The 25,892-nt window shown below is 36.0% G+C and overlaps 1 protein-coding gene across 1 annotated transcript in view; it reads right to left on the bottom strand.

The window, feature by feature from the left end:
- The window catches only part of MYO1E (myosin IE), a 248,439-nt gene that overhangs the window by 59,022 nt on the left and 163,525 nt on the right, over positions 1 to 25,892 (bottom strand). The window contains exons 17-19 of the mRNA XM_074234549.1: positions 22,036 to 22,142; positions 12,676 to 12,774; positions 4,940 to 5,084 (exon numbers count right to left, since the gene is read on the bottom strand). Of these exons, the coding sequence (XP_074090650.1) occupies positions 4,940 to 5,084; positions 12,676 to 12,774; positions 22,036 to 22,142 (351 nt within the window). The remainder of the gene's footprint in view (positions 1 to 4,939; positions 5,085 to 12,675; positions 12,775 to 22,035; positions 22,143 to 25,892) is intronic.

The following is a 25,892-nucleotide window of genomic DNA, read 5'->3' as shown; positions in this document are numbered from 1 at the left end:
TATGATGGATGTCTATAACAAAACTCATGACCAGAATCCCATGAAAATCAAATAGAAAGGGAGAGTTCACTTATATTCACTGGTTTATCTGCCTTATTTCTTAAATGTTCTCAGTTCATGTTAGATGTCCAAAATAATCATCTTTTTAAACAGGATAAGTATTTTTTTTAATCACACTGAGCATTTTTGAGCAAATACATTTAGTTTCTTTTTGGTTTTGGAATTATTTTGGGAGTAGCAGAGAAAAGACACTAGTGACTCACAAAACAGAACAAAGAGGCTACCAATTCACAACTGCCTAAAGGCTGTTGCAGTGCCAAGTGGGATCTTTCTCTCCAAGATCAGCTTGATTTTGTATTGCTTGCAAAAAAAACCCCAGGGTTAGAAACCAGGGAGGTTAGGAAAAGGAAAAACATCCCCATCTTTGAGCTTTACTGTCCAATGTGGCTTCTCAAAGCAAACAGATCATTTTGCAAATTCAGCAATTACTTCAAGGGCCAAGGCTAAGTCACTTGGTGAAAGAACATTCAAAGATGTCTTAGCAGAAGCACCTTGAGGCCAGGGATTCATGAATGTGTGCACAAGCTAGGGGTGGGAACTGGGGTTTGCAAAGGATGTCAGTCACACAATTGGGGAGGATAAATTGAAAAGAAGAAACAAAAATAGACTCTTGGAGTCTTTGGAGCTGAACCTCCTATTTCAACAAAGGGGTAGAGGGAGGAAGAGAGAAAGGGGCATTAAAATGTTTTGGTTGTTTCAATCACATAGGGAAACCTATAAATTGGAAAACAAAAGAGGATCTAGAACTACAGAGGGTGTTCTGCATTGGCCAATAAATCAGTTGGTCCCATTTTAGAAAAATTAGAGGGGAAAAAAAAACAGGAACCGTTCTGTGGGTTGCTTAATGATGTGATGCAACATTTTAATTTTAAATATAGAAATGAAGTCACTGTGAAGATACAAATAACCCAAGTGCAAAATGCTACCACATCCTTTACAGAGATGGTTTTTTATCGATGTATGCCATTTAATTTCATATTTTGAAGGCCAAGAGACAGATGTTCTGAATTGGAACAAAAAGCCACCAAAATTCTCTGACCACTTAGCCTTAGTAAAGCATCACAAAACCTGATGAAAGACTCTTGGATGTAACAATACAAATTGCACAAAGACAAGATTAAATATTAATTAACATGACTTCTATGGCTTTCTTCTAGATTGCTGCTACTTAAAGGCAGACTAAGGAGGCCTTGCCAAGGAAAGATCCAACCAGGTGCTGTCTTCACCTCATAACCATTTTCTCTGCTCTCCTGAAAACATTGATTGTGAATATTGTTTTTTGCTCCTTTATAATATAACCAATCTCTGCATTCATTTGATTCTCTTCAGTAATCATTTATTAAACTAGGATGCCATACTTAGATCTTGAAATACAAAGAAAAATATTTCTTGACCACAAGGAGCTTACATTACTGACCAAAACCAACATGGACACAGGCAATTTGACGAGAAAGAGAACACTAACAACTGAGGAGTTCAGGGACCCCTTGAATAAAAATAATAGATTATAATATGGGGAAGTGAGGAACTTCTTTAATGGAAACTACATATATTGATACTTTAATGCATTTGGGTCTCCAATGTAGTATATAAAAACTGTTATGACTTTTCATTCACACAATTCATGTCCATATTTTTCTTCCTTTATGTTGCAATAGATAGAAGACTACATGACCCTGGGCAGATTATTTCACTTCTATTTCTCTCAGTTTCCCCATCTATAAAACAAGCAAAACAATCACATCTGCTTCCCAGGGTGGTGAGGATCAAATGAGTTAATGATTGTAAAACACATATAACAAACAAACAAAACTGTCATATAACAAGTGCTATATAAATGTTGTCTGTTACTATTGTTTTGTATGTTCATAGTTATTTGCATATTGTCTCTACTACTAAAACATGAGGGCATTTTTGAGGACAAATACCATGTTTTTATCTTTCTTAGTATCCCTAGGACTAGGCACAGTGTCTGGCACATTGTTGGCTCTTAAATGCTTATTGACTGACTGGTTGATAATTTCTGGTAGAACCTTAATAGTAGTAGTAGTACATCCAAGGATCTGGGATTTGTCTCTAGAATTCTTAACATTTAACAGTGGAAACACTGGTATCTCATTGGCTCACTACGTGACTGGTATAACTTATTTTCTAGTCATACATCTTCCTGATGATATCTTTTACAATACTTTTCATGTGCCGATTTTCCTTGGTATTGTTATAGTCTTCTACCTACCCAATACTCCATTGGGTGACCTAAAATTTTAATTCTTCTGAGATAGTCATATTCCATGGCTCATAGCTACAAAGCATTATTGGAAGAATACTGATTTTAAAAAGGCAAATCTTTGTTGCAGGGAGAAGATTGAAGTCATTAAAATTATTGCAAAATTTCTCAGAGGCAAACTAACTGACTGCTCAGTCTGTTTAGCTTTGGGTCCACCCCACAGTCAACAAACAGCATTGTATTCTGATGGATAAGCACTATGGATGGCCTTTTGAATTATATCAGTCTAGACAACAGGCATTCTTCACTCACATGATTTTTTCATGCATGAACAAGCAGATTAAACTTTTAAAAGCAATTATGGATCAAACAGGAACATATAAAGGGAACTCACTTCTGTAGGGAAGCCCTCTTTTAGTTAGACCCTTTCCTTCATCATCTTCCTTGATGATGGTAAACATGTTTGAAAGACCCATCTTTGTGAGTACAAATTAATTTCAAATACTTACAATAATTGTATGACCCTGGGCAAATCATTTAACCTTGCTTGTCTTGGTTTCCCATAGATTAAATGAGTTGGAGAAGGAAATGGAAAAACACCAATCCAGTATCTTTTCCATGAAAACCTCAAAACTCATGAAGAAGTTGGATACAAGTGAATGACAACAAAAAAAATGTCCCTGTCAGTTTTAACATTCTTTTTGGCAAGGCAATGGGTTAAGTGACTTGTCCAAGGTCACACGGTTAGATAATTATTAAGTGTCTACAGTTGGATTTAAAGTTAGGTCCTCCTGACTCCAAAGCCAATATGCTATCCACTGTGCCACCTACCTGCCCCCAGTTTTAACATTATTTTTTTTTTAAGATTTTTCAAGGCAATGGGGTTAAGTGGCTTGCCCAAGGCCACATGGCTAGGTAATTATTAAGTGTCTGAGGTTGGATTTGAACCCAGGTACTCCTGACTCCAAGGCTGGTGCTCTATCCACTGCGCCACCTAGCTGCCCCCTAGTTTTAACATTCTCAAAGCTTTAACTTAAAACTTGGTTATGTTCCATTTCATTTTGCTTTAATTAGATTGTTCCTTCACCCCCATCAGATTCCATTTTCTAAGTCTTTTCCTTTATAGTGTATAACTTAACCCTTCCCAAGTTCAAGTTCTTAAATTGTAAAGCACAGAAAAGAAACTGAAATCTCAGTTGAAGAATTTCGTAGCTAAATATAACAACCTAATTTTCACATAATTTTCATATGCTAATGTCAAAGGTCTACTTGGTGCAGTCCAGGATGCAATAACTTCTCAGTTTGTTTTTCTGCGCTAGGAATAGATTTCTGTTCTAATCTTTAACCTCCACTTCTTAGGGAAGTTGAAAGTATTTTTTCCTATCTATAAAAGGCTTCTGTAAAATAGTTAGGGTAACCTTCTATAAGATAGTGCCGAGAAGATAATAAATGATTAATAATTGACTTGATGTTGCTTTGCATGGTGCTCAGCTATGCTTGCAACAAGTTACTGAATTCTGTCTCATCATTCTGTTTTTGATGCATCTTTGAATACTGTGTTGATGATTTCCAGTCTTGTCTGATAATATATTCCCCCAAATCTGTTGCTTTCCTTAAACGAGGGCCTTGAAGTCCATGGGGGGTGCATTAGAGGACCCTAGGGCCAAACTGTTTGAATTTTGTCACTTAAAAATCTTCCAACCTAGAAATTATTCATTTCAAAGTTGGCCTTGATAATTTGGTGACTATGTCGGGCTTTCCCTTAGGGTGGACAATTTTATATGTCAGTCTCTAATACTGAACTAACTTCCTCATCAGAAAAGACAGAGAATTCTCTAAATTGGTACAGTGATATCTGACAAGTGTGAGAACTACAAGACATTCATGCTTGACTGGGTTACTTGCAAAATGAGTTATTTCTATCAACCTTATCATATGTGCTTCTATGTCTGTCTTCTTTTGTTCCCCAATGAATCAAAAACCAAGTATTTAGGGACAGCTAGGTGGGACAGTGGATAGAGCACTGGCCCTGGAGTCAGGAGAAACTGAGATCAAATCCAGCCTCAGATGTTTAATAATTACCTAGCTGTGTGATCTTGAACAAATCACTTAACCCCAATTCCTTGCAAAAACCCCAAAACCAAGTATTTATTAGGTGCCTAGTATTTATGTGGTTCCAGCCACCTAGCCAGGTGCTAGGTCTTGGGAATACAAAGGAAAACATGAAACTGTCTGCCTTCAGAAAATGTATATTCTATCAGGAAAAGAGAAATATTTTCACATATAAATAAAGAGAATACATTTCAAGTAAAATCAAAGTGAATATAGGGATGAATGCTAGCAGGGAGAAGAAGACATCAATAAAGGTCTCATGTAGGAGTTAACATTTGAGTTGATCTCTAACAGAAGATCCACAATGATTTATCACCAAAGTGAGCCCTACAAGTCATTCACAGGTGCATTAAATCTGTTAACTTTGTGTACATTTAGAGAATAACTACAAAGCTATGTGGATAATATTGTCTAAACATCCTCTGCTTTGCTCAGATGTGTAACACCCTCAGTGATTTAGTACTCTTTCAGATTTCCACAAATCCTCTTGCCTGGAGACCTTCCTCCTTCAGCCATGTTTGCTCCACAAAACATACTTACAGATTCAGGGGCCTTGATGAAGACTTTATTTCTTCCAAGTTGGAACTGGTCAACATCCATGTTGACTGACTGCAGCAGATGGAGGACACCTTGTTTCTCATCTCCTTTCCATGATGGCCAAGTTGCTTTAGTTAGAATGGCATATCTGAAGCAATTGATGAGAAAACAAGAAGAAACTCAGTATTCTTGTTCTCAGGGCCCAATGGTGACTGCTAATGCAAGAACAGCTGAGACACTTAGGAATGCATCAGAGTGGTTGGGAAAATGTTTACCTGGAACATGTGTAGCAAGCACTTATTTTTATTTCACATTTCTTTCCTCTGAGAATTTCTTTCTTGATCTCTAAAAATCTAGCTTTTATTTCTCCCCCTCCCCCTCCCCCTCCCCCCCATTCCCCAGACATTCTCAAAGTACCACCCAAGTAATTTGGGGGTGGGGGTGGGAGGGGGTGTAAATCTAAAAGTCTTTTCTTAGTTCCTATTATAAATTTTGGTAATATTTAGCTCATCATCCTTTTTTGTAATACTATCTCCCCTTAACTACTGGGCATTTGATGTCTTGCTTCTTTTCTTTTGTCTCTTTCTCCTTTTTGCCCTCTCTTGGTCCTCCCTCTTCCTTTTCTTCTAGCTGTGGGTATGTTTTAAAGTGCCATCTTTGGTCCTTTACTTTTCTTCCCCTGCATTCACTGACTGAATCTCTCTTCTATTGCTCCTCCTTCCCTCTGCACAGACTTTCACATGAATGAAGATAATTTCCAAATCATCTTCGTTCTAACCCCTCTCATTACTTGCATTTGACTTAATTATGACCAACTACTTACAGAATAGCTTCCCTTGAATATCTCTGATCAGTCTTCCTAAAACAAGGCCTTCAAGATAGACCCCTGTCTAAAAACATGTGACAACTTCCTATACCTATTACATTAAGCTCCAATTTCTAAGCTTAATATTTTGACTTCTCTATATTCTGGCTGTGACTTTCCTACCCAACTTTATTTTCTCACATCTCTAATTTATACTGCTTCTGACAAATGGATTATTCAAGAGGAAGTATTACTAGGCACTACTTAATAAGGCACCATTTTCAATTGGCAAGTGAATTTGTGGTCTGCATGGTTGTTGTCTCAGGGTTTTAAGAATACTCCAAAAGTTTGTTTTATTAAGTAAACATTTCTCTTTATATATCTGGTCTAATCTATTCAATTATTTAGCACAATTTGTAAGATTCAAAAGTAAATTCTAGCCTAATCAGACCCAGATGATCCTGAATCTTGTCAAACCAATTGGGGTCTGGCTAATGAGACTGAAACTTATGATTGTCAACTCATGTAAGCATGTTGTAAGTCTTCCATTTTGTTTTTCTATAAATTTTGTTTAAAGTACCTACAAAATATGCTGCTGGCCTTTCTCTGTTTTGGTGTTCTGGGTTTACCAAGGTTAACACAAAGTACCCACTTATCTGTAAGCCTTCATTTGCAAAACATTACTGCTTCACCTCTTTTTCCAAGTATATATACATACATACATATATATATATATATATATATATATATTTAAAATATTCATAATGTCTTTTTTTTGCCCAGTAAATACAAGTGATACATAGCTTATTTACACTTGCTGCATTTCTCCTTCCCCTTGCCATTTCAGATCTTGTGAGATGGTGGCAAGTTTTGGTTAAAGTTGAACAGCAAAACTGCCGTTCATTAGTAGGGTTTTAGAAAGGGGTTTTAGCAGCTTGGGAGCATTTATAGTACCTTGCAATTTCTTAAAAGCATTTTTACAAGATTTCTTCTTTCTTTCTCTCTTTTTTCCCTTTCCCTCTCTCTATCCTTACTTTCCTTCCTCCATCTATTTCTCTATCACCCTTCTATCCCAATGGAAACCTAGGGGACTATCCATTCAAATACCAGTTGTTACTTGAGCAAGATTATAGGTCAGAGCTACAAGGTTTCTTAAGAGGCTGTTTAGTCTAGTCATCCAGTTTTATATTTGAGGAAACTGAAGATCAGAATCAGAGAGGACAGGTCACTTATTCAAAGACAAACGGAAAATATGCAACAGAGCTAGAATCAGAACCATGATCATCTATTTCCAGGTGTTTTACAGCAACTTAATTTTTCCCCAAAGTTAAGCTGATATCTTTTGAAGGAAGATAGATTTCAAAGAGGTCTTGTTGCAGAATTTTGGGATTCAATGAAATTATGATTTTTCTTAAGATTATTTTATTCTTTTCAAACAAAACAAATACCACCAATAAAAAGAAATTAAAAAACAAGACTCATGAACAATTTAAAAAAAACACATTAAAGGGGAGCTAGGTGGTACGACAGGTAGAGCACCAGTCCTGGAGGCAGGAGGACCTAAGTTCAAATCTGACTTCAGATTTACTAACTATGTGATAACTTATTAGCTATGTGACTTGGGCAAGTCACTTAACCCCATTGTCTCACACACACACACACACACAATCACATTAAGCATGACATAAATATAAGTTATTATTAGGGACATCTAGGTGGTACAATGAATAAAGTGCCAGATCTGGAATCTGGCCTTAGACACTAGTTGTGTGACCCTGGGCATGGCACTTAATCTGCTTGTCTTAATGTGTTCTTCTATAAAATGAACATTAGCTTCTCAGGGTTTGTTTGAGGCTCAAATCAGATAATTGTAAAGTGCTTAAAGAACGTCTGATACTTGGTAAATACTATATAAATGTCAGATATTATTATTATTACTATTATGATTAGCTAATATTGATATCTGGAGAAGAAAACAGGAACCCACACCAATCTTTTTGCCAAGAAAACCCTGAAAATGGGGTCACAAAGGGTTGTATACAACTGAATAACAACAAAAAATAATTATATTGTGGTTTAGGATTTGCAAAGGCTAAATACTCTTTCACTTTATCCTTAAAACATCCCAAGGAAGTAGACAGTGTTGTTATTCCATTTTATAGATAAGGAAATTGATGTAGAAGTCAAGTAACTAACTGAGGGTCACAAAACTAAGTTAAGTGTTTGAAGCAGGCTTTGACCATGTGTTCCTGTTTCTAGGTTCAGTGCTAAGTTTACTGTACTGCCAGTTTCCTTTCACCTATACTATCCAAGTTTTACCTTATATTTGTTGTTGCTTGCTGTTTTCTTCCCTGAAATCAATGGACATATTGTTCTTTAGGTAATACTATTTTTAATAGTACAGTAGATAGAACACTGACCTTGGAGTCAGGAGGACAGGAGTTCAAATCCAGCCTCAGACACTAGCCGCAAACTAGCTGTGTGACCTCGGGCAAGTCACTTAACCCTGACTGCTTCACATCCAGGGCCACCTGTAGTTGTCCTGATTCATATCTAGCCACTAAACCCAGATAACTCCCCAGGAGAAAGTGAAGCTGGTGATTTAGCATAGCACCCCCTCACTCAAATCTAATTCATGTATCACCTCCCCTAATTCTTTGAGAATGAAGGACAAATATCTTATTACTTTATGAAGTTTGTCATGTTTCTCTGAATTCATAGGACCATAGACTTAGAAAAGGAAGTGACCTTAAAAGGCTATTGAATCCAACCCCTTCATTTTTCAGATCAAGAAACTGAGACACAGAGAGGGTAAGTGACTTGTGTAGGATCACACAACTAAGAAGAGTCTGAGTGGATTTGAAATCAGATATTGCTAATTCCAAGTCCAGTGCTCTACTACCTATTATACCAATAAAGAATAATACCAAGTACTGGAGTAAATGCTGTTATTAAAGAATTGGGTGTTAAGAACAGAAGAGCTAGCAAGGGGCAAATGTGAGTGGTTACAGATGGGCAGCCAGAATGTTCCACTGATTTCTTCACATGATTAGGAGAAACAAGAACGACCTCAAGCATATTGAATGGATCCCCTAGGAAAAAGTCCTGAATACTTCAGAACTGCTTTACTATGGATTTCTATATTTTTTTTTTCACAATTACCCACACTTTTTTTCAGACAATTATTGATTGGGATTATCCTTTTGAGAACTACCTGTTTTTATTTTTTGACCATGTCTTGGAGAATGGGTCACATTCTTTAAAAAAATTGTGTCTACCTGACCAATATGACCAGAAAGGACAGTGATCAATGTTGGAAGGGATGCAGGAAATCTGGGACACTAATACATTGTTGGTGGAGTTGTGAACTCATCCAACCTTTCTGGAGAGCAATTTGGGATTATGCCCAAAGGGCAACAAAAATGTGCATACCCTTTGACCCAGCAATACCACTACTGGGTCTATACCCTGAAGAGATGATAAAAAAAGGTAAAAACCATCACTTGCTCAAAAATATTTATGGCAGCCCTGTTTGTGGTGGCAAAAAAATTGGAAATTAAGTGAATGTCCATTCAACTGAGATCAATGTATAACGTGGAACCAATGTAAACACTAATAGAATGCCTTCTGTGGGGGGTGGGGGGAGGGAAACAAGAATGGGAGAAAAACTTTAAAAGCCAAAATAAATAAATAAATGAACAAACAAACAAACAAATAAACTCTTTCTTTAAAAAAAAATTTGTGTCTACTCCCTATAGATTTCTCACTGCATTTTAGATATTGACATAATGAATACCAGGAATATTAGGAGAACTCAACCTCAATTTTGAATTCTGGGAAGAATATCTTTCCATTATACTGCTGATCATCTTAGTTTTATGCATATACATGATTACTTGTATATTATGATACTGATTTTAGTAGAGCATTGAACAAAATTATTTTGATGGTTACCTCTATCATAAGATCCTAATGTTGATTTACATATGCAAGGGAAACATATCATTAATGAAATCCCTTAAAGGCTAAATTCTGCCAACTCAAATGCTTTTGAAAAAAAAATCAACAAAAATTAGTTTGACATGGTAGAATTTATATTCTTTACATCTCTTGGTTAGTTGTAGGACTATGGAAATATTTACTATAGAAAATCATCAGCAAAAGCTTATTTCTTCTCTTTTCATATTTTCACCAAGGATTCCTTAAAAATATGTAAAGTATGTAAAGACCAACTTTAAAAGATTTTTTGGGATAATTTATCCTTTGGACTGTTTTTATTTTTAAATATTAATGTTTTATTGATGTCCTTCCTTATGATGATGAAAAATGGTTAAGTACAATCAACAGACATAGAGACCAATTCTGGCAGCATATTTAACATCTATCACCCTTAGCTCCCATCCTCTTCAAGAAAACAAAGGAGGCACATTTCCTCATCTTTTCTCTGGGATGAAGATTGGTAATAACAATTGGGCAACATTGGGCTTAATTTTGTTGATCTTTTCTTATGAATTATTAATGTCATTCTGTAATATATATGAAAAGAACACTGAAATTAAACCAAATGCTGCCCAATTGTAATGATCAGCCAAGTTATTTGAATCACTGCCATGTTATTAGAGTTTTTTCATTCTGATATGCAATATAAACCATGTGAGGGAGTAGCAATGTTACTTAGACAGTGAGGTCAAAAAATTAAAAATATAATCGGTGCCCATCAACTAGGGAATAGCTGAAAATAGTTGTGGCATATAAATGTGATGGAATATTATTGTGACATAACATAGGGCAAATGTAAGAAATTAAAAAAATAGGAAGATGTATATGAACTGATGCTGAGCTAAACAAATACTAAATTTTCAAATCTAATTTCTTTACTTTGAGTATATATCAGCTATTCCCTGTTTGATAAAATTAAAATAAAAAGGAACAATAAGTTCTTCCCCCTGCTGAATCTTATAAAATCCCAAATAAGGCCAGAGGTAGTGATACTGTGAGTTTAAAAAAAATCTACCTTGATATGCTGTTCCACCATCAACACAATATGCTCTTAAATTAGCTGCTATCATCTTTATCAAATAGCCCATGACAACATTTTTGCATGAAATACTCATTTAGAGTAAGGCTATTGGATGACTTTAGGTCATATACTGTAGGCCTTTGGAGGTTAGCTGACCATTTCTTCAATTCTTTCATGGCCACCTTATAATGAATTAGGTAGGTTTCATTAAATCGGTCTTTTACATATGTACTTAAATCCAGTTAGAAGAAAATCTATTCATTTCATGAACATTTCATTTGTTTGTTCTTATAATAGTTTTTTTTTTAAATCATCAGAGGCCTTGTTTATTTTTTGAAACTTTATAGAAACTCTTCTGGTGAAAAGGTAGACTTCCTTGGTTAAAAACTTTCATCTCTTAAATGTATGCTGAGTTATCTCATATACTTCAGAAAACCTCTAAGATTCATGCTGGATATTTAAGATTTGCACTAACATTTGTCTGTTAGGAAACTGAGCACTTTAGTTAGGTATGAGGAATTTGTCCATTCTTCCATGAGGAAGTTAAAAGAATCATAGATTATTAGAACTAAAAGTCTCAGAGCTCCAGCACCATAAATCCAGAGCTGGAAGGACCAGATCACTCATTTAGGCCCAGGGAAGTTAAATGACTTGTCCAAGATTACATAACTAGTGGGCACATCCCTTACTAGAATAGAGTAACAACAAAAATTTTTAAGCCCCTATTTTATTAGAGCTAGACAACATGTAAAATTTATACCATGTTCCAGACAAGCTGCTTGGATTTCCTGCTCAAGCAAGCAGCTATCATTACATAAAATCCAGATATTTATGCTTTGTAAATGTCTCCCATATTATGGATACCTGGCATGTCTTCATCATTCATTTCCTAAGAGGCCATTTATAGGAAGGGGCCACTATATGGATTTCTATCCTTCCTACTTTTTTTTTTTAAACTTCAACTGACATTTTAAGCTAGGTATTCTTGGTTTTCTTACCAGGCAGTCTTGAACATCTGATACTGGGAATAGAATCATACCCCAATAGGAAAAACAGTTTTCTAGGAAGTATTGGGTTTCAAAGGCTGGACTTAATCTCTCCAGAGACTTCCAGTTTTCTTTTACATCATATCTTTACATCTTGTTTTCAGGTCACTAGAAATGTTTATCTGGAACTCTATCCAGGAGAATATAATTGTTCTAGGGTCAGAACTACATTTCAAATACAGTAAGAAAGGAGATTGAATAGATACTCAAAGTGTGGCAAAACCTCACATTAGATTCACTTAGGGTTGAGGTCACACTGCATTAAAGTCTGAACTATAGAACACATAAAATCCTCTCAAATCTGAAGTAATGCAGAGTTAAACATTTGTAATTATCATTGACTACCTTATATGTGTTCTTTACTGACTTCCCTGAATTTCTTCAAGTCCCAGCATATACTACCATTTTCTATAGGAAGTGTTTCCCAGTTCCTCTTGATTCTAGTATCTTCCCTCTGATCTACTTAATCTGTATGTATTTTGTACTTAGTTGTTCGCATCTTGTTTCCTCCATTAATTTGTAAGCTCTATGAAGGCAGGAACTATCTTTTGCCTTTCTTTATGAACTGCCTGGCAAATACTAGACACTTAATAAATGCTTACTGACTACTGAAAAACTTCAAGTAGGCTACATCTTCCTTTGAAATCTTGTTATACTGTTAACATGAAGACTAAACCTTTTCTTCATTCATTGTACAAAGAAAGACCAGCACCACTAGGATAACAGTTGCAATGAACTCTGAATTTATGATGCTTTAACAGGTTCACAACCCCCTGGATTCAGTTCATGTTCCTATTTTAGTAAAATTTTAGCAACCTACAATAAAACTCTGTCAAAGAGTGCGTAAGTGATGTCACTTGTTCATTACCTCTGTAAAAACTTCTGGAAAACTCGTCGATATGCATAACCAGCTCTTCTAACCCGAATATTTTCTTTCAATCCCAGGTATTCCACTTGATGTTTTACCCTGAAAGGAGCAAAAGGACAAAACTTAATAATTATTTTTCTTCCATAATAGACTCAACTCACAAATGGAGGAAACCACATTGAAACACCAAAGAATAGATCAACAAGAATGATATATAGGCCTAGAAAAAACCAATTTTATCATAGAATTAAATTTTTTCATCTTTCAAGCTATAACAAAAAACATTAAATAAATGTGAGCTAAGGCATTATCTACTTTTAAGAGGGTGTGACCTGCAATTTAAGTGTGATAAGTTTCCCAAAGTAGAAACTTTACTTGATATAAACTAGAAAATTTCCTGTCAATTAGTGTTGTCTAAAGAACTTAATTGAATAGCTTATAGTCTCACAGGTACTAGGTGTCAGAGTCTTAACTTCAACCTAGATTTTTCTTTCCTCCCCCTCTGCCCTGGAACCTTTCCTAATTATTATTCTAAAGTATAGTTATAACTATATCATCTTCCAGTGGAGATTCTATTCCAGTGGATCCCAACCAATCACCTACAGGATCAAATTAAAAGTGTACTTTGGAAATTCTTTCCTAGCCTAATAGCCTTTCTGTCCCTTTGTCATCATTTTGTTTTTTTTTAGTTATTTCTTTGTGACCCCATTTGGGGTTTTCTTGGCAAAGATACTGGAGTGGCTTGCCATTTCATTCTTCAGCTCATTTTACAGTTAAGAAAACTCAGGGTTAAGTGACTTGTCCAGGGTCACAAAGCTGGCAAGTGACTGAGGTCACTCTTAAAAGATGAATCCTCCTGATTCCAGGCTGAGAACTCCATCACTGTACTACTTCCCTTCTACCTTTCCAGGATTCTTATACTTAATTCTCAACATAAACTCTTGGATTCATCCATGATGACAAGACACATCATATACCAACTCCAGGTTTGTGCCCCATGAAATGCTCTCCCTACTCATCTCCACCTCCTGGTTCTTTCAAGTCTCAGCTAAAATACTACATGCCAGAGGAAGCCTTTGCCAACCCCACTTAATTCTAGTGTCTTCCCTCTCTTATTTACTACCTGTCCTTTGCCTTTCTTAAAAAATATACCCAGTGTTTGATACATAGTAGATGCTCAATAAATGCTTACTGACTGAGTCTCCTTTTCTATATCTGCAATCTCTCTCTCTCTCTCTCTCTCTCTCTCTCTCTCTCTCTCTCTCTCTCTCTCTCTCTCTCTCTCCCTCCCTCCCCCCCCCTTCTCTCTGAGCTATCGCTTTCTCAGGCTCTAGTTCCTCATCTCCAACAGCACAACCCACAGGCCTCTCAAACTCTCAATATCTTGTATCCAAAATAGAAGTCATTCTTTTTTTTAAATCTCTTAATCCTCCTCCTCCTCATTTTTCTATTTTTATCAGGAACACCCACATTCTTCCAGCCAGTCTGGGTCATACCCTGAGTCATTCTTGACTCCGTTGTGACTTCCCCTTCTCCTCTCTTTTCAATTGATGGGTTTCACTGATCCTCTTATGCATCTATCCCTTTCTTCACTCACACCATCACTATCTCATGAGAGTTTTATCATCTTTTGCCTGAATTATCACAAGAGTCTCCTAATTTCTCTCCCTGTTTCTAATATTACCTTTCCAAGTCAATCTTACAAACAGCTACTAAAATTATGGTCTTAAGTACTGGGACTGAACATGTTAACTTGACTACTGAAGAAGTTTCAATGGCTCACCTTTGTCTTTAGGATAAAATGCAAAATCTTCTAGGCACCATTATGTCCCTCTGCAATCTGCTCTGGACTATATATTTCAATGTTGATTGATTACCATCATTCTTCCTAATACATTATGCTCTTGTCAAACTAAAGTCTTTGTTGTTCCCTATACTTGCCTTTCCATTACATTTTCTCCAGCAATGCTCTTCCTCACTTATTCCTTCCAAGGCCCAGTTCAAAGGCTACCTACTTCAGGGGATCTTTCTAGTTGCCCCTAAGAAGAAATGCCTCCCTCAAAATCAGTATAGATTTAGTTTGTATATAACCTCTATTTATTTATCTCTGCTGTATCTCTCCTTCCCCAATTTCCAACTTCAGAATATATATATATTCCTTAAGGCTAGAGACTATCTCCAGTATATTTGCATTTTCAACACCTAGCAGAGCACTTGGAACTAATCCAGAGCTTAATAAATGCTAGTTAACTGATTTCTAATTCTAAAGCTAGTTCTCTAGCTATTCTACCACACTGTTTTCTTACAACTTTTATTATAACAAATTATAAATCCAAGGATAGCTATTGTATTTCATCAATAGGATCAAGTATTAAGCAGCTAGGTGACATAGGGAACAGAATATAAGACTTGGAATTAGAAGATCCAAGTTCAAATTCTGTCTCAAATACTTAATAGCAGTGTGACTCAGGTCAAGTTACTTTTCTGCCTCAGCAACTTGTCTGTAAAATGGGAATAGTAACACCTACCTATCAGGTTGTTGTGACAAGTAAATGAGACAATAATTGCAAAATACTTTGTAAATGTTAAAGCAGTACATTAATGTTAGTTGAATATTATTAGCATTAGAAGGGGGGAGTTGGATGCCTTTTGCCTTTAGTTGAAAGATTGTGAACCCAGAATATGAGTTTCTTTTCTGTTTTCTTCACTGAAGTTTAATTTTAATGCAAGTTTGAGGAGATGGTAGCTTTTGACTATTATCTAAATTTAGAGGAAGACTAATAAAAGCTTATAACTACAAATGCCCACACAAAGTACTTGTGACCAATGAAAACTCAAACATCTTTGTTCTGCAAATCCTTTTTTTAGTAGTTCTATTTTTCTTTTTGTCAGTACACAGTACTAAACTAGCAATATATTTTGGAACATGCATGGAATATAATGGATGCTGAGAAAATCATCCTAGAATCTACCACTTAATGTTCCACTGGGTAAACTAAGACTATTTTTAATCGGAAAATGATTTCTCATGACTTGTATATTCAGTTGGAAATACCCATATCATTCCTGTTGCTAATTATATTAGAAGCTGCTGAGGACAAAGGCACAATCTAATGTATATCAGTACCTAGGTTGGTTTATTGATCAACAATTGACAAGCATTGCATCCAAGGAAATGTGCTTAGAACTTATTATAAAAAAGAAACAATGCCTACATTGCAGGAATTTGCAGTCTAATGGAGTAAACAAAATGGGCATATATAAGAATATAGAATATATAGAACATATAATATATAAGAATTTAAACAAATGAATGAATGAATATATGGGGTTTTCCCTTGTAGGAGAGACCACTCAGGCAGTAATTAGAACACTGTACATGGAGTCAGGAAGATCTGAGTTCAAATACTACCTTAGATATTTACAAGTCACTTAGTCTCTGCTTCAGTTTCCTTAATTGTAAAAGGGGGATAATAACAGTGCCCACTGCCCAGGTTGTTGTAAGGATCGAATGAGATAATACTTGTAAAGAGCTTTGCAAATTTAAAATGCTTTAGAGATGCTAATTATGATGATGATGTAAAAGTTGATATTTTATTTTAGATCTTAAAGGAAAACATGGATTATGAGAAGTGGATGAATTCTAGGGATGGGAGACAGCTAAAGCAAAGACATGGAGATTAGAGATATGTGCAGAACAACTAGAATATAGATGGTGTGGAGGGAAATGGTATGTAATAGGTCTGTAAAGGTAAGAAGGATCTGGGCTATGGAACATGCTCTAAAAGAATCAAGAGATTTGGAGGAACAGAGAAATATCAATTTTCAAAATCTTTTTTTTTTTTGGCTTTAATACTTGAGATACATAGACAGGAGGCTGGCCAATTTAGCCTTCCACTTTGAACACCAATCTATGATCATTTAAGCTAAGGACTTTGTGGACTGCTTATATTAGATGCAAGACATTGATGCTGGATTCAGGAGGACCTGTGTTCAAATATGCCTCAGACACTTAATAGCTGTGTGATCTTGGGCAAGTCACTTAACCCCAATCATCTCAAAAAAAAAAGTTAAGAGATCCTCTGGTCTATCTCATTTTAATGGATAATGGAACTGAAGCCTAGAGAGGTATAGAGATTTGGCCAAGAGAATAAAAATTAGTGATAGTGCTAACACACAAAACTCAGGTCTCCGTACTTGTAAGTCCATTCCTATTCTTGGCACTGAATGTTCTCCTTTGACTGGAGTGCTCTCTCTGTTCACTTTTGTAGCTTAGACTCTCTAGCTTCTTGAAAGCTCAGGTCATTTGCCACCTCCATAAGGCCTTCCTTCATCCTCCCAGATATCATCATCTCCCCATCAATAATATGTACATATTTTATGTGTGTGTGTGTGTGTGTATAGATGATATTATATATAAAACATTATTTATCACATATTACAATCTGTACTTATCACATTTTCTTGCTATTGGAGAACTATCCAATGACATTCATGTACATCACTTGTAAAATTTAACTATTGATTTGAAGAATAAGAGGAAGGAAGGTGTTTTCACCTTCCAATTTAGGGTCTTTATTATTATTATTATTATTATTATTATTATTATTATTATTATTAGTAGTAGTAGTAGTAGTAGTAGTAGTAGTAGTTCTAACAATTTACCTAAAGGGGGTTTTAGTTTAAAAAGAATGGGATACTTTGAGAAATGTTTGCCTATTTAAGGGGTCCATTATAAAGAAATGTATAAATGTGATTGGGATAAGACTAAATAGAACTGACCAGACAATTCAGAAAAAAAAAAAAAAAGAACCTAATTTCCTCCCAGATATCTGGGTAATGGCAGCTGCATACTCAGACTTTCAAAGGACTTGATTATTCCAATTTAGAGAAAGCAAGTTACCATTTTTTCCTATCTATTTGCTCTTACAGTCAGATTTAACCACATTTTGGGAGGAGGCTCATTTCAATAGGAGTTTCGTAATTTTCAAATTTAGCTTCACTCTGAGATTTTAAGTTCAGGAGCTAACATCCAAAGATGTAAATGGAGACATTACTTTGAGAAAAATCAAAGGTAAAAGGAGAATATTTCTTAGTTTTTAAAACCTTTTTAAAAATTCATTATGATTCATTGAAGCAGTTTGCAATTTCTGTCAGAGAGACAGATTCTTGGTAAAAAAGATTTTCCAATCTCATATCCTGTGAGAGCACCAGAAATCTGTGTCTTTTTTGTAGTCAAAGAATTAAAGGCAGTCCTATGTCCACCAGCAGCAGCAGCAGCAGCAGTCACACCACCTTCATGGTAAAGATCAGATATTTAAAATTTTTCCTGTTTGTAGGAAACATCTCATGTTCACAACTGGAAAACACTGCAAAGTCTCATTATTCTTCCTTTACCCCCTCCTTGCCAACATTGGACAGTTTCTACCAGACTCTGCATTGTTTTCTTCTCCAGAGAGGAGCCCTCTCATCAAGCCTCCCATTAGCCATTAACCTCAAATAGGTCAAGGCCTAAATTGTGCTATGGCAGCATTTCAGATTTCAGGCCAAGTGGTTTTGCCAGAAACACATTTTTTCAAGGAGGAGGAAAAAACCCCAAACCCATAATGTACAAACTACATACAATTTCTGGTCTAGGTAACAAAGTCCATTGAGAATGGAACTTTGACTGTTTGAACACTCAGAAAGACAGATGCTTTTTGAATAATCACTGTCATTCAATACTCCTGTTGTGCCTGCTCACAATTAATAGGTGAGGGAAATTAAAGCTGGTATACTGGAAAGCTAAATAACTATTTGTTCACTAAATCCTGTGACGGCAGTGAACAACCAGTTTACTTTTCTAAAGAAAGACCATCCTATTAAGAAGATTCATGACGTAAATTTAAGCTACAATCTCAGTTGTCCCATTTACTGTGGTTTAACCATTAGTTACAGTCTTTTGAAAGAATAGTGCTGTAGTATTAGGGAATTACAAGATCATTTATTTCTGAGATTCCTTGAGTTCTCATTCTGTGAATGTTGGACTTGGAGTCATCAAAGGCTTAGATTTGAGTCTTGATTCTAAGGATACTATGGGACAGTGAATAGTACATTTTTAAGTATGTGCAGAATATAAGTAAAATGAATACAAGATCATTTTCACTACTAGCTGGGCAGTGGATAAAAGTGCTAGCCCTGGAGACCTGAGTTTAAATCTTCCCTCAGATACCCTCAGATATGTGATGCTGGGGCAGGTTATTTAATCTCTGCCTGCCTTAGTTTTCTTATCTGTAAAATGGGCAGAATAATAGCATCTACTTCCCAGGGTTGTAATATTTGTAAGTAACTAGTAGGGCATAGTCGGAACTGAATAAATAAATGCTTTTTGCCTTTCCTTGTTCAAAATTCCTATAAATGTTACCATGAATGTCTTGTGATAAAAAGCTGAGTGAGGGGAAGGGGTAGAGTGGATTAGTTTAGAGATAACTCTACTAGAAATGCTTGGATTTAGAATGATGAATGACAAAGATTGTTTCTGACCAACATATCTAAAACACTAAGTATATTATGAACAATTTTTAACACTGGGCAATGGTGATCATTTTCTTCCCCCTTTTTCTCCTCTTCTGACCCACCAGGAGAGGGAGAATACAGTCAGAAATGGAGTATACTGGTGCTAATCAGCACACATCCAGTGGAGGCTAATGAGGGGTGAGTATACTGGCGCTCCCACTATTTAGTTGGATATTCTTTGACAAGTCACCTGACCTTTTTGAAACTCAATTTCTCTATCGCCATACAAATAGTTCTGAATTGCATATCTGGTAGGATTGTTTGATGATCATGTGAGATAATACATATAAAGTGCATTATAGCCTCACATGCAATATAAAAAATGTTATTTCTTGGGGCAGTGGGACCGGGGTGAAGGGGAAGTAATGCAAATTTATCTGGATAACCTCATGGTGTCTAGAGGAAGGGAATATGGCTGCATGTGATGGTTGATATTTTTCCATCTATCTATTTAAGAAGTAACCCTAATTTAAGGGAAGAACGTAAAAGGTGGAACACAGAGTAGAATTTTTTCCCTTTATGTCTCAGGAAATCAGCATACTAGAAGTCTTCCAGCCTTGAAAACAACAAAGGCACAGAAAGGAAAACTCAAAACTGAAGTGGTGGCAAAATCACTTATGCTGTAGAAGATGCATTAGAAGATACTCTTATTAATAAAGATATTTATTGTGTAAAAGACTGTTATGTTTTCTAAAACTGATGTTATCTGTTAATTTGTAATAAGAGGTGAAGGAGAGTAATATAAATGGGGAATACTTTCAGATGAGGTCATTACATTATTGGTTTTACTTAACTGATTTACTTTGTTATAAAAGGACTCTCATGAAGTCATAGTTGGGCTAAATGACCTTTAAGGTCCCTTTCAATCTGGGGTGGGGTGGGGTGGGGGTGGGTGCACTGTTAAATGCCTTAACAACTGGCTCTTGTAAAAGGAAAAAAATGTATGCAATTCACACATTTCACTTTAATTTGCATTATTAACTTTCTTCTAATCACTTTAAATCTAGACAGTCAGTAAAATGATAAATCAAGTCATGATATGTAGAATCTGCTGATTTCTGAGATATAAATATGCAAAAAAAATTTAGAAATGGGCTCAATTGAGTTACCTTAGTTTGTGCTGCTCTGATAGAAAGCCTCTTTTCAATTGTATTTTCAATTCAATTCTTTTCAATTCATGATCCAATGAAATCTCCATCTCTTCCTTTATCCTGACTAACCCTGGTCCAGCCTGGCCTAACAGACTAATCTAAGTGATTTATAATGTAATGCATACACACATGTTTAATGTGATATATAACAGAAGAGGGACAATAATATAGGATTTCCTTTTTTCCATTTCTTTTTCTTCTAATATCTTATTTATGGAATAAAATGAGCATTTCTCTATCACAGTACAAAAATAAAGATGACTGCATGTGAAAGCTCATATCCACCATATCCACCTTATTTTTCTTCTAAATGTACCACAAAGTTATCATGTAAATTTCTTTTTTTCCCCTTTTTTCCCTTTCTCTCTCACCATACCCTAGAGATGGGGGGTCCCTGATCTAATGCTGGTATTCTTAATGTGGACTCCATGAATATGTTCATAAATAATATACATAGAGAGACATATTCATATATTTTTAATAACCCATATTTCAATGTATTGGTTTCCCTTATAATCCTATGAATTTATAAATATTATTCTGAAAAGGGCTCCACAAACTTCACTAGCCTGTCAAAGTGGTGTAGGACCACAAAAGGGTTAAGAATCCTTTATTTACAGGCTGAAACTGGTGCTATCCTTTAAGATAGTTTTTTAAAATAATTTCTCACCTCATCTTCCTTCTCATGTCAAGTTTTTTCAGTGGGATATAATGATTGCATCTTTAAATTACCTCCTAGTACTCTCTGTACCCAATCAAGCATTTTACATATCCTGAACAGGACAGGTCCCTCAGAGATATTTATGAGGGAGAAGGATCTGGGCGACTGCAACTATGCATCTGTGTGACATGGGGCTCATTAAGGAGCCAAAGAACCATGGCGAGGGTCTCTGAATGCCATCTATGTTCCCCATCTCTCCTAGAGCTGTTTCTCCTCTAACACAGCCACTCTTTGAATAGCAATACTTTCCATGGATGGGGAGACAGAACATAGAGTATTTTTCCCTTGCTTCTTTTATAAGCAAGTTGATTCATGTGAGCAAAAGTAAAGGACAGCCTGCTTTTTAAATCGGCTTTCAGAGTTAATGTTTTTGAGGAAGAGCCTAAGCATTATATGCCACATCCTGTTAATACCTTCAAGGAGCTGGGCACATAAAGAATGCCTACACACAGCTTTGAATCAAATTTAAAACTCATCACAACCCAGTAGTATTATCAATTCTGAGGAATGTTGTCTCTGGAATGTGCCTAAACTGGCCAAAAGCAACATAATGAATAGCTAATTCAGAGGAGAGAAGCATGCTATCACTTTCAGAGATGCTGGGGAAGACTATACAGGCTTGAAATTGTGAAAATTTACCAAAAAGGCATGATGGATGGGCTTATCTGGAAGTCATTTCAATCTCTCCTTGTGCTAATATGACAAGGAATGAGTGGAAGGATGAGCATGTTCTCTGACTGTTATAATGCACAGTTAGCCACACTTAACAACAATCTCTCTCTCTCTCTCTCTCTCTCTCTCTCTCTCTCTCTCTCTCTCTCTCTCTCTCCCTCCTCCAATCCCCCCCTTTCTCTCTCTGCAGCAGCAGTCATGACTCAAAGAAACCATTGTTTATAGAGGGCTCTCTTCCCCCATCTTTTGACTTTACATTACCTGCTTTCCTCCCAGTCGCGGGATTTTTTGGTTTCATTGGGCTTTATGCAACGAATATAGTGGGGTGTACATTTCATCAGGGTGCTGACAAGGTCATTGGCTTGTTTCTGGGAAGAAAAGGAACGGTATAATTTTAGATGCATGGAAGAGCCCAATGTATTGCAAATTTAAGATTCTTTACAAGGCATCTTTATTATGAGTATAAATGTATCAATACAGACTAAATTTCACAGAGTATCTGACATTTTATTAACAAAATCTACTGATTTTTCTTGTTCCTCTCTGCAACATGCCTAGCTTTTGATATGATATTTGTATCAAGCATTTGTATGCTTGAATTTTATATATTTCACTAACAAAATTACTTCTAGTGTTATCACTAAAATACATTTTCATTTAAAACACAACCTGATTCAATATGACAAATACTTGGCAGATACCTACTGTAAACAGCACTCATTGTAAGAGACACTGGAATGGATACAAAGTTTGCACAAGTATCTGTCCCTATTCTCATGTACCTTACAGCACTATGGGGACAAAGACCTCAACCCAAATAATGATGCTAAATAGATGATAATGCTCCAGAGAGGCACAAAATCTCATTCTAAGTGAGATCTGAGGGGGGAATGGTCAATAAATGAAATCCAGAAAGATTTCATAGAGGAGGTGATATTTTGTTTGGTTTTTAATAGGGATGGATGGAAATTTAACAAAAATAGTGAAGGAAAACATTCTAGATATAGAGAGTATCTTGAGCAATGACTTAAGAGGGGACAAAGTAAATGCACAAATTTGAACATTTAGAGTGGAAAATTATATGGGTGATATCTTATGACTCCCTCATAAATTTGATTTAAGTGCAAAGTCTTTGGTCTTTGGTCTCACTCTTTCTTTCAGAATCATCAGAATCTGAGGGGAAGACAAAAGTAAAGATGAATGGAGATGACTCAGGACACGCTGAATGACCCTGGCATCTCTGATGCTCTAGGTATTCCATAGTGCCCTTTTCAGGCACCTTGGTAACCATTGGAATAAATTATTCTTATTCATCCATTCCTCCAGGGAAGTTTTTACATGCTTGGGTAGGAAACCCTTCCCCACCGACTCACCAATGGGTTTGATCCTAATTGGTTACCCTCAACCTGGTTTAAACTGCTTGCCATACCACAATCATTTTAGCATTACATGACCAGATCATATGACAATATTATTAAGGATAATTGATTAAGGAGAGAATGTGGAAAAAGAAATTAGACATGAGAGTTGAGTGAGAAGGAAGATTCACAGATAACCCTATGGTTTTTAGCATGAGAAGGCCACTGATAGAAATAATGAAATTAGATGGAAAAAGCCAGTTTAGGGAAAAGTAAGCTCAATTTTTTATGTTATGAAGTTGAGATGCCTATGACATATTCAATGAAGATAAACACTAGAGATACAGATTTGGTGTCACGAGATCCCTCACAATTCCTACAGCAGCATGGTGCTGTGCTAGATTTGGAAGTAAGGAAGCCCAGGACTACAAACTTACCTTTAACAATTACTAGAAGTGACCATGGATAAGCTATCGTTAGGGCAGAGAGAAAGCTGAAAGAAGTTAAGATGCCAACAACAGAACCTTGGAGGAATAGCTATCCTAAGTGATTGAGAATATATAATACAGCAAAGATGATAGAGAGGTCACATTTAGAGAAGCAGGAGTAGAACCAGAAAAAGTTCTCACAAAAATCCAAAGGAAACAATGTCAGAAATTAGGGTGGATGAGAAAGATGAAGATTGAAAAAAACCTCATTTGATTGGGCAATTAGGAAGACCCTTACTGACATTCTCTTGAGCAACCTCAGATTAATGGTGAGGATAGAAGTTAAGAGTGCAAAAGCTTGGGTGTAGATAACTTTTTTTTGGAAGTTATTAGAGTAGCTAGTATCTGAGGTCAAATTTGAACTCAGATCCTCCTGATTCCACCTGTAGACAACCTTTTTAAAAGACACTTGGCAATCAGGGGAGAGAGAGAGAGAGAGAGAGAGAGAGAGAGAGAGAGAGAGACGGGAAGCTGGAGAAACTTAAATATTTATGATCCTCTCATATTAACCAAACCAGTATATAATTTAAAAAATAGATAATAAAGTGACACTATCCTTTTCTTTTAAAATATGAAATGCATTCTGGATGCAAATCTAATCCACTTTGAATAGAAAAAGAAAAAAAGAGAAAAAAAATTCAGAGCTGATTATAATAAATCTCTCTGTCTCCCTCCCACCGCTGCCCTTGCTCACTCCCTTTTGGGAGCAGAGAGATAGACTAGAAAGTTTTTAAGCTGGGAAGCTTTAATTACTGGCTTTGCATTCCACATAGTAGCATTAGAAAAATCCAAAATGCCAAAGAGGATTCTTAAGCTTATGAGTCCACATGACTCATGAGGAATTATTTGGAGAATATAAAAGAATTATATCAGATAGATGAGACAGTTTTAGGCAGGTCCAATAATGAAATGGAGAGAAGACAGTCATTCTAATTAAGAAAAATAAGTCATAGCTATCTTTATTAGCTACTAGGTTTCTCTAAGAAAAATCAGCAAATTTTAGGTGACAATCCTTCCACAAAAGCAGAAGAAAACTGAAGAGTCTAAGCTAGATTCCACTTTTCCAAACACCAGCTATATGGTACAGTGGATAGCATGCTGGCTGTGGAATCTAAGAAAACCTGAGTTCAAATCTGGTCTGAGACACTATGTTAACTATGTGTATTTGGACAAGTCACTTAACTTCTTTCTGATTCTTCATTTGTAAAGATGATACTTCCTAGAGTTGTTGTGAGGATAAAATGAAGTTTTATTTATACAGAGTTTTGCAAATCTGCAAACACTATAAATATTTGCTATTATTATTATTAGAAGACCTTCAATTTTCAGCTGCACAAATTTAGGGTAGTGCATAGAACATTTTATTAGGTACTAACAATATAGGGGGAAAAGGCAGGTAATTAACCCCTATTCTCTGAAGGTATGGCAATATACGAAACAATTTTCCCCAAACAATGCTTCCCCAATTTGTGTTTGGTGTTACCTTTGTCCATGAAATTATTTGTGATGGTAATTCAATTAAATTTAAGAAATGAATTATTTAATATTATCTCAAATAAATATGGAATTTGTTCTTTGTGACAAAATAATGGCTAAATGTTAGATAAAATATCTGATATTTAGAAAAAAGTCACCCTATCATCTCTGATTCAAAGAATTACAGAATCCCAGATTTGAAAATAGAAGGAACCTTAGTGGGGTGCCTAATTTGCTCATTTAAAAAACTGAGTCCTGGGGGCAGCTAGGTGGCACAGTAGATAGAGCACCAGCCCTGGAGTCAGGAGGACCTGAGCTCAAACCCAACCTCAGACACTTATTAATTACCTAGCTGTGTGGCCTTGGGCAAGCCACTTAACCCCATTGCCTTGTAAAAAAAAAGTAAAAAACCCCCAAAAACTGAGGTCCTGAGATGGCTAAGGATTTGGTCCAGGCAATACAGAACTTAGAACTTAAGAGAACTGCAATTTGTTTATATAGATGGCATCTACTTTAGATCCTAGGGAATGAGTCTTATTGTCCTTTCTATAACCCTTAGCCTTAACCCTAAGTCCCAATGGAGGAAAGAAATAAACAAGAAGACCCTTGTTCTTAAAAAAACTGACAATATGGGGTGGCTAGATGGCATAGTGGACAGAACACTGGCCCTGGAGTCAGGAGTACCTTGAGTTCAAATCTGGTCTCAGACACTTAATAATTACCTAGCTGTGTGGTCTTGGGCAAGCCACTTAACCCCAATTGCCCTGCAAAAACAAAACCAAACCTAAAAAAAAGA

Source organism: Macrotis lagotis, chromosome 4 (assembly GCF_037893015.1).
Source record: "Macrotis lagotis isolate mMagLag1 chromosome 4, bilby.v1.9.chrom.fasta, whole genome shotgun sequence".
Classification (NCBI taxonomy): Eukaryota; Metazoa; Chordata; class Mammalia; order Peramelemorphia; family Peramelidae; genus Macrotis; species Macrotis lagotis.
The sequence above is the reverse complement of the archived record's forward strand: the minus strand, read 5'-3'. Positions and strand labels throughout refer to the sequence as shown.